Raw genomic sequence first — 10,406 nt, forward strand, 5'->3', positions numbered from 1 at the left:
CCCCTCCCCCTGGCTACGAGCCTCCCCCCCACAACGTGACCTTCACCGAGGGACCTTCACCGTGCACTAAGCCGTCATGCTTCATGTATAGGGTTACCTATAGCATCTCCCAGGTGACTGCCATAATGATGATTTATTAACGAATGGGAGTGTAATCGTTTTAGTGATGCAAGTGCATTTAACTAATGTTGCTTATGTTTCTCTACTGAGAGGAAGATCGGTGTAGATATTCCTGTACTTATCTAGGAATACAGGTATCGCAACTATCGCAATAAAATGGCATGATCTATGAGTAAGCCGAAAGAACATGGAAAAAGTACGTAACAAATTTAATTTAAATTATGAAGTTCGTGTCTAATATTCGTGGCATTAATCCATTACCAAATGAGCTTTCTAAATGAGGAGCTCATAAAAACAACATAGATAGGTACTCATATTATGTTCCTAATCCTACCTGTGCTACCTACCTAGGTACAATGATAAACCATGCAAAAGTATCTAAGTATAGACATATGAAGCGAAGTGACCGTGAACATGATCGTGGCCGCTCCTGACATTGATCCTCAGCCGATGAGCCGACCCCACTCACTACGGTCCAAGTTTTAAATGTGTACTCAATGGATTTATTAATAAAAAATTTGGAAGTTGTACTTATTAACTACAACTTCCAAAGTTGTACACCGATCTATGATGACGATGCGATGAATGTTCCTAACAATCCCTGAAGAAATTATATGAAAAACTAACTATACTTAACTTAGTCTATGTTATGTAGGTACTTAGTCACATTAATTTTGAATGCATTGTATGACTAGGATATAGGATAGGAGCCTCCTTCACTGAACTTTTGGTATGTCCGGCACAATCCGGGCAGTCATCGACTTGCTTCTAATCCGACTGGTACTTTTAAGTATTATCCATTCACAACGGTGCCAAACCCTATATTAAGTGCAGCTCTAACCCGAGTCCGCAATGCTCGATGAGCTCTATGTGTACTATACACTGTTGGTTGCTAAAAAGAAGAACAATACTCTTGTACCTTGTACCACACACCGGCTAACTTGTTGGACGTAGTTAGTGCTTGGATGGATTATCCGCTCAGTGGGGAGCGTGGGGTGAGACGAGGAGGGAACGATGACTAAAAATGTAGCAATATCGGGGAATAACCATTTTTAACAGCTTTTAGTTAAATAAACATTTTGTAAGTGTATTAATGTGTTGATTAGGTAGTGGGTACCAAGGGGTAGGGTAGTCATATCACAGTACCTATCCACTAAAGTGTCGAGTAGCCACAGCCTCCACCATCTCGTCAACATTAAGTACATTACTATCTTTGTACCTAGATCTGGCGAATTCGCGCAATGTCTTCGAAAACAAGAGCCGCTCGTCATTTTTCCCTTAGTAAGTAAGTAGCTCCGATTAAATTATTCGGATGTTGGTAATTTATTATATTTTTATTTAGTACTTAAAGTTAGTTACATCGATGGTCACTGTAGTTTATTCATGCTATGCATGGTCACCCCAAAACTAATCACATTCGTTCGTCTGCCGGTGAAGGTTGATCGAGGAGGGTTCAAGTTGACACTTCCGCGTGAAGTCCGCCAACCCGCTGACGCTGCGCTGACAATGACATTCGATATCCGCCAGCCTTGTCCTTCCTGCGATCACCTTGCCTGAAGCCAGATGAAGCACGTTTTTCAGGAACTCCAATTTGCTTTCGCGGATTGCTGATTAGAATGATACGAGATTTTACCCAGTACCTATCATGAGCAGATGTGATATTGTTACTTAACTGTAATATGTAGGTATGTTATATTTTTCTTTTTTATGTCTATGCTCTTCAGATGGAGTAAATGTGAAAACACCTAGTTAGGGTGAGTAAAACCTGTTCTAGATAGAATAGACTGATGCAACAGCCTAGGTAGAGACGTCATGAGTCGCAAGTCGCGGCATCGACCCCAATACCTCAAGTGGATCTTCTGTTGCTAAGTACTTACATGTACTGTCCTACTGAGGAGAGAGAGGAGGGCGAAGCCCTACATGGCACGGTGGCGCGGTGCTGCACGTGAGATTTAAGGTACGCGTAAAACTATAGGGCTAAGAGATGCGAGTTTTTTAAAAGTAAGTACCTACTTAATAAAGTACGAGAATTTAAGATCGGTAATAATACCTAATATAGTTTATTTATTTATTCTTCATTGCACAATATACAAAAGTAATTATGTACAATTAGGTGGACTTAATGCTAAAAGCATTTTCTACCAGTCAACCTACAGGAGGTACAGGGAGTAAATTGTATGGGAGTGCAAAAAAAAAACTACTTATAGGTAAATAATAGTTACTACTACTTATAGGTATACTTATTAACTATGATTTGTTTTTTTTACGTAAGAACTATTTTCCGTATTTAGGTATAAGTAACTTATTAAGTTAATTACTTACCTAACTATAACGGTTTTTTTTTATATGAATAGCTTACTATCTGCTAACCCATTTACCTTTAAACTAAGTCCCTGTTTCACAATGTCGGGATAATCTAACTGTAGCCGGTGGGAAAAAAGACATTATGTCATATATTTTATTATGTTTTAGATAGTGACAACATGTCTTTTATCCCACAGGTAGCCATTATCCAGATATTTTGAAACACGCCCTAAAAGTAGCAGTCACATGATAATTTAGACATCTAATAGAACAACGCGGACTTGACTGCACCACCCTCTTAATTCGATATGTAACATTCTAGTGTAACTAAAAAAGTGTGTGTTTTTTACAAACGTATAACTATACTGAATCCTTCTATTTAGAGTTCAGGCACAGCCCTACTGTTACTATAGAAGGGGGCAGGGCAGAGGCATTAGTAATGCACTCCTGAATTAGAACCGGCTGAAACAAACCAAACACGTTCACGAGTTGATGACGCTTCGCCCGGCTCGCTCGATGAGTGATTGACACATGCGCCGCAACGTGCTATCACGGTAGCCGGATACCGCTACCTTATACCTATCTAGAGCCTATTCCATTTCTAATATGAGTTTAAACACCTAGGATTACCTACCTACTCTCATGCATTTTTTTCACAACAAATCGAAAAACGTGATAGCACGAATCGATAGATAGGTAGGTAGGTTCTCTTCCATTTTGTTGTTCGTAGCACTCTATTCGGCTACTAAGCACGAGTGATACGACGGCTGGCGATGCATGGCGTTAATGAAAAGGTAGACCGGCGCGGCGGCAGAGATCATCAGGTAAACAAATACTTAACTAACTATGTACCTACTGTTTATCATGGGTACCCCTCTTTATTACCGCAGGCTGATGATTTAATGATAGACGCAATACAGAATGTTGCAGGTTATGCCTAAGTGATACACTTGTGACATAGGTGGAGTAGTTAGGTAGTTTGGTAGATATAATATGAGGCAGGCTTGGCCTTATCCATATAAGTAACTAGTTAGGTAAGTACACTTGCTTGCAGTTGGGTAGATGGTTACTGTCGATTGTCTAATCAGATATTAACAACATTGGTTGGTGGTTAGGCCACTACTATATAGGTAATAGGTATAACCAACTAGTACGGAACAATAAGGAACATAGTAAAGAAGGGTAGACACCACCCGCCCGACCGCACCGTATTCGTATCTTTAAAAATTGCTTAGAAGAAGGACTAGAAGGAGACGAGTTATTTTCCACTCTGGCAACATCGTTTAAAAAAAAACAAACGCGAGGTTTGCGTTTCCGCCTGTCTGTTTTGGTTTTATTACTCTACAATATTTCTTTTTATTTGTACTATTATGACTTGCTTTTAGTCAATAAACACTGAAATAGGCTTTTTGCCTGCCTTCCAGTTTATCATAAATGTAGTCAGATCAACATAACATACATTAACGAATCGCCAAACGAGATACGATGTACAGTGGTGATGATAAGCATCGTTTGTGTTTATCCTATGTATCCTGTGTTAAAATATAAATAAATATCTGGAAGTGCTTAGTGGATCAAGATGAAGCAGCTACTCGCTTTGTTTATTTTGGTTTTATACAAAGTTAACGCGCAAAGTGACAACTGTACTGCCGATGACTACCGGTGTGAAAACAAGAGGATGGTGTTGAAGCTGGCTCAAGACCTGGGCAGCACGTTCCGCGAGCTGGTGCAGCAGGAGCTGGGCGCCGAGTTCGCGGCGCAGTTCGAGGCCAAGCCGCAGCACAAGGCTAGCCCAGAGCCCACAGATGAAGAGATCCTCTCTAGCATCTCTGAAAAGCTGGCCAACAAGCTCACTTCAGCCACAAACATCCTCAAGGACTTGAATAGTACATTGTCCAACAGTAATTCATCTACATATACAACTCCATGTCCATACAAAGGTATAAATAAGTCAACAATATTTAAAAATATAGATTTTCATGACAATTTGACATCAACACCTCCTTCAGTAGATTTAGAAGACAAAGATGGTGCTAACGATATCAAAATAAAAAGGCAGTATTTCTTATCACACATTGACTATGCCACTGACAAGGAATGTACTGCAATGCCACAATCTAACTTGCGATACCTCTACCATAAAATAGTAAATCCAGACCCGAAACTAGTGATTTTCATTATTGACAACAGTGTTGGAGAAAAAGCCATACAATACACAGTGAACATTGTAAAGGAAATATCCCATGCCATGCAGGCATCAGATGTATTTGCTCTCAAAATTACAAATATATCCGATTTTGTCAAGTTTGAAGATTCCTGTAGCGTTGGAGGCTTTTCAGACATTGGTCATGCAACAGACAGTAACAAGCTTAAACTCAAGGATTATCTTATGACTATAGATAATACTCAGACCAGTCTACCACACAGCACCATCAATGAAGAACTGCAAATGTTGCTTACCAAAAATCAACTTCCAACTCATAAACTCATAGTATTCCTGACAGATACCAAGGTGTTAACTGATGAAAGTTGGCCTAAAATGTTTCCATATCCAATTAAAGAAGATGATACAATAAAACTTGCCATTGGAGTCATAAATGAGGGTTCTGAAGATCTTAGTAGTTCACTTGAAATTCTTCACTTTGATAAGTGGCACAATCATTCTAAAAGTCACTCCCTAATGAGAGTACACATTAATGACAGTGGAGTGGTGGGGCAGGTGGCCTCGGCATTCATTTCCCTGATGCCTCAGAATTATGAAAAGAACCAACTCATGCTCATGGAGCCTATTTGGGAGGCCACAGAACGAGATTTCATAGTAAGCCTAGTAATTCCAACATCTGGAGGTGTTCTCGGTGTAGACATGTATTGGAGTGATCTTGCTGAAGATATCATATACTTCAGACAGACTACCATAGAAAGAAGAGCCTTTGTGATTGATTTTGCTGGAACTGTCATAATGCACACTCATTTTCCTAGACCAGAGCTTACCACTGAAAAGATAAAGTTCTCTAAACTCAAAAATATTGAGAATTTTGAGTTCATTGATAATGTGATTGGACAAATGCTAACAGACAGCCAAGGGAAACTGACGAAATTCGATAGCTTATCAAACAAAACTATCAGCTACTCCTGGCGCTGGGCGGCGCGGCTGTACGTGGCGTGCGTGGTGTCCGAGGTGGCGGAGGCGGCGGCGGCGCCCGAGCCCGCCTTCCTGACGCGCCGCGACTCCGACATCCTGTACCACCGCCTGGACCTGTTCCCTCCGCGCGACGGGACGCTGTGCCGACACTTCCGCCAGATGGCCACGCTGGACCAGGGCACCGTGTTCCTCAGCCCCTCCAGCTTCGTGACTCCCTTCGCGTACCTGCGCGGCGCAGGTGGCGGCCTAGGCGAGCCCTACCTGCGCAACTGCCTCGCCTACCTGCGCAGCGTGGCACGCGGGCTGCTGGCCAACCCCGGCCTGCGCGACGACGTGCAGCGCGACGCCGCGGCGCTCAACGCGCTGCTCGCCTACTACCGGCGCCGGCAGCTCAGCGGCCCTTACGCTCGCTACGTGGTGCGGCGCTACGCGGCCAGCGACAGCGGCGTGCTGGCCATGTTCCCCGGCACGCTGCTGGAGCCCGAGTACGAGCCGGTGCGGCGCACGTGGCACGCCGCCGCGCGCGCGCGCCCCGGCCGCCTGCAGCTGGCCCCGCCGGCGCTGGACGCGGGCGGCGCGGGCTATGTGGTGACGCTGTCGTGGCGCGCGCCGCCCGCCGTGCTGGCCATGGACGTGCCGCTGGGCTTCCTGCAGCGCCTGCTGGAGCGGCTGCAGCCCGCGTGCGGCGCGCCGGGCCTGCGCTGCCTGCTGCTGGACGCGCGCGGCTACCTGCTGGCGCACCCGGCGCTGCTGGCGCGCGGCCCCGCGGAGCGCCTGCACGTCACGCACCGCGAGCCGCTGCTGGCCGTGGACCTGCTGCTGCACCGCCAGCTCGTCACCAAGCGGCGCTGCCTCGCGGCGCACGAGCGCGCCACGCAGCGCTACTACAGCTTCAACACGTCGCTGGAGCACGCCGTGAGCAACGCCGTGGCGGGCGAGCACTGCCTGCACTACTCCGTGGCCGCCGTGCCGGGCGCCGACGCGCTGGTGGCGCTGGTCAACGCCAGCTGCAGCGCCGGCGCCTTCTGTCCCTGCAGCATGCTGGACCGCGCCTGCCTCAACTGCCGCCGCATGGAGCAGGCGGAGTGCGAGTGTCCGTGCGAGTGCGCGGCGCCGGCGTGCGGCGAGGCGGCCGGGCCCGCGCCCGCGCCCTGCCCCGCGCCCGCCGAGGCCGCCGCGCACAAGGCCACACACTTCCACAAGTTCGCGGAGGGGCTGCCGGCGTGCGTGGACTGGGCGTGCGGCGAGCTCGCGTCGCGCGCGGACTGCCTGGGCGCCGTGGGGTGCGAGTGGTGCGCGGCGCAGGGCGAGGCGCGCTCCCCGCTCGCGGCTCCGTACTGCGCGCCCCAGGAGCTGTGCTTCGGCGGCGTGCTGGGCGCCGTGACGCCGTACGGCGGGGGCGGGAACGCGCCGCCCGCCGCGCACTCGGCGCTGGGCCCGGTGGTGGGCTGCCTGGTGACGGCGGGGCTGGTGTGCGCCGTGGCCGCCTACTGCTACCGGCAGGGCGGCGCGGCGGCGGAGGAAGGCGCGGCGCCGCAGTACGCGGGCGGCGACACGTGGGGTTCGGGCTCGGCGCCGGCGGCGGGCGCGGGTGCGTCGGAGAGCGGGGCGGGGGGCGCGGGACGGGAGCGGCTGCTGCCGGCGCCGGTGTCCCCGTACCGCGTGGTGAGCGGCGTGCGGCGCGCGCGGGCGGCCGGCAGCGACCACGGCTACAGCACCATGACGCCGCACGAGGACTCGGAGGCCACGGCGCCGGGCGGCGGCGACCCGGCGGCGCTCAGCGACGACACGCGCTCGGAGGCGTCGTGCCCGCTGCCGCGCCGCGCCGCGCCCCCCGCCGCCCCGCGCGCCGCCCCCGCCCCCGCGCCCGACACGCGCGTGCTGGCGCCCGTCACCGTGCACCGGCACATGGAGGCGCTGGCCGAGCTGCCGCCCGCGCCCACGGTCTAGCCACCACCTCACAATGATTCGCCACAACGTGTAGTTTTATTTTGATAACTATTGTATTTATTATATTCATAGAATAGCTTTGTTGTAGCATGTTCGGACTTGTCCAGTAATATTATGGTAAATTGTACTTATTTTTATATCTGTCCTAGAGTTGGATGTCACTGCCGTCTATTGGTTGTGTAAATAGATAAGTTAGTTGTAGGATTATCGTGACGAAACGCCATAAAATTTTAAGCTGCCATTAGATTCGAGTACTTATAGGTACTTAATTCAATTTATGTTAATAATTATAAGACAATGCTGCTCGACCAAATGTAGTTTTGTTAGAGATAGATATTTACGTGACTGAAAAGTTACAAATAGCCCTCAGTGACCATAATAATGTAATGAATAGAATAATTTTATTAATTTTCATTTACCAGTAATTAATAGACCTCAAGCTTTAGGTACATTATTAAATATTTATTAGTTTTGTTGTGAAAATGATTGTCTTCCGGGAGATTTGCAAATGTATAGGCCATGTCTAAAGGTACTAGAGTTTTGTAACCAAACTGAAATTTTATATGATTGACTTTTACTCAAGCAAATCTTCGAATCGCTTTAACTATCTCGAAGTCTTCAAACGACTATCATTATTTTATGTTATCTATCAAATCGAGGATAAATAAATTCAATATCCGAGTCAATTTAATAAGTGTAAGTACATTTAAAAAGTCTAGTTGTAAGATTTATACTTTTTATGTTTAACGTGCCTGCTGTATTTTATGTAAGACTGACTTTCGTGTTGCATTTACCTACCTGTACATTTTATATTGTGTACAACTTTTATTAATAAACGTAGGTACATACGTACTAAAATATTCAGCTTTTATTTCTACTTCTTTATTTTGTAGGAATAGAACTCACTCACCACCTCGAACTCACTTTACCACACAAGGTCGACATTAGCCTGAAGTCCCTTTCAGCTTTCTGCGACTCGGCAAAAGTACAGCAACAAAATTATAGAAAATCCAACTGAAGTGGCTAACATACTTTCAAGTGAATTCGATAAGAGTAACGTTAATTCGCATGGAAACTTAGATGACTCTATATCAATTTTAGAAAAAAATACAAACCGCATTGCAGGTAATATAAACCCAAGACTTACAACTCCACAAGATATTTCAAAAATTGTTAAAGAAATGGAAACAAAAACGTCAGTTGGTCATGACGAAATTCCAATTACGGTTATAAAGAATAATATAGATATCTTAGCAGGGCCACTCAGTACCTTTTTCAATAACTGTTTGGAACAGAATGTTTTTCCAGAACAGCTAAAAATTGCCAGAATATTGCCCGTGCATAAAAAAGGTTCTCGTGCTGATCCCCAGAAGTATAGACCTATTTCCCTTTTGCCGACACTATCTAAAATTTTTGAGAAAATTATAAAGAAGGAACTCGTTCTTCACTTAAATCATAATAATATTATCAGCAACCGACAGTTTGCTTATCAGAAATGTGTTGGTGCAATCGATGCGGTTGATTCTTTAGTTTATGATGTCACTTCAAAACTTAATGATAAAATGAAAGTAGCAGGTATATTTCTCGATCTAAGTGCCGCTTTTGATCTGGTGGATCATTCTATTTTACTGGGTAAACTTGAACACTACGGAGTAAGAGGGAACTTCCACCAATTACTTCAGTCATACCTTAGTAACAGATACCAATTTGTGGAAATTGCAAACATAGATAGTGATTGTGAAACCTTACACAGATCAAAATTAGTGAAGATAACAAGAGGAGTACCGCAAGGATCCATATTAGGACCGATGCTATTTATAATATTTACAAATGATCTGATTGATTACATAACCAGATCTGTACCAGATACGAAATTGGTGGTTTTTGCTGACGATAATAACGCGGTAATTTCCTCACCTGACATTTTAACACTTAATGAAAAGTCTCAACTAGCTTTATCGGCCTTTACAAATTGGTTCAAAATAAATAATCTGATGCTAAATACTAGCAAAACATGTGCTATGCTCTTTAAATCGACATGTAGGAATGATGAAAAGATTGACATATTTATTGATGGTAATAAAATAGAATTAGTAGAGTCTGTAAAATTTCTAGGCATATATATAGATGCCCACCTAAACTGGAAGGAGGAGCTTAACTCAATTGGAAGTGTCTTGAGCTCAGCCTGTTTTGCTCTACGTAGTTTACGTGATGAAATAGACATAAAACAACTTCTTCAAGTTTATTACGCATTGATAGAATCAAAACTACGATACAGTATCCAGTTCTGGGGAAACAGCTATGATTACAATATGAGCAAGGCATTTATCATTCAGAAAAGAGCCATAAGGACCATGTTACGTATCTCACAGAGACAATCATGCAGAGAACACTTTATTAAACTGAAAATTCTAACAGCACCATGTCTATACATCTTAGTTTGTACATCTAACTTAGTTAAACACTTGCACAGATACGAGTCGGCTTTGGAAAGAATTGACAGACTGAAAACAAGGAGGAAAGACCTAAAAATTCCCATATGCCCCCGGATAAATATAGTGAAGCACTCATCTAGATATCAGGCTCTTCATCTGTTCAATAATTTGCCCTTGGAATTCAAACAAATTAACTCATATATTTCATTTAAAATTAAACTTAAAAAATACCTCATTGAAAAGTGCTATTACAGTGTTGAGGAATACTTAAATGATAAGGGACATTAACTCAGTTCTTTTTTTTTTATTTTGTTAGTAATTTTAACGTTAATTTATTGTGTCTTTTATTTCTGAATAAGCATATTGTTAATTAATACTATTATTTTTGTAAATGTTGTAAATTGCTAATAAATCTAATTAATGTAAATTTATTAATTCTGTATTAGGTAATGATT

At 44.8% G+C, this 10,406-nt stretch overlaps 1 protein-coding gene across 1 annotated transcript; it reads left to right on the forward strand.

Annotated features, from left to right (window-relative positions):
* Window positions 1-3,701: 3,701 nt before the first annotated feature.
* Window positions 3,702-8,370, forward strand: LOC105388692 (VWFA and cache domain-containing protein CG16868). The gene has a single exon (XM_038119097.2). It carries the CDS (start codon window positions 4,004-4,006, stop codon window positions 7,514-7,516), a length of 3,513 nt encoding a protein of 1,170 aa, XP_037975025.2. The 5' UTR covers window positions 3,702-4,003; the 3' UTR covers window positions 7,517-8,370.
* Window positions 8,371-10,406: the final 2,036 nt, after the last annotated feature.

This window comes from Plutella xylostella, chromosome 12 (assembly GCF_932276165.1).
Source record: "Plutella xylostella chromosome 12, ilPluXylo3.1, whole genome shotgun sequence".
In the NCBI taxonomy this organism is placed as follows: domain Eukaryota; kingdom Metazoa; phylum Arthropoda; class Insecta; order Lepidoptera; family Plutellidae; genus Plutella; species Plutella xylostella.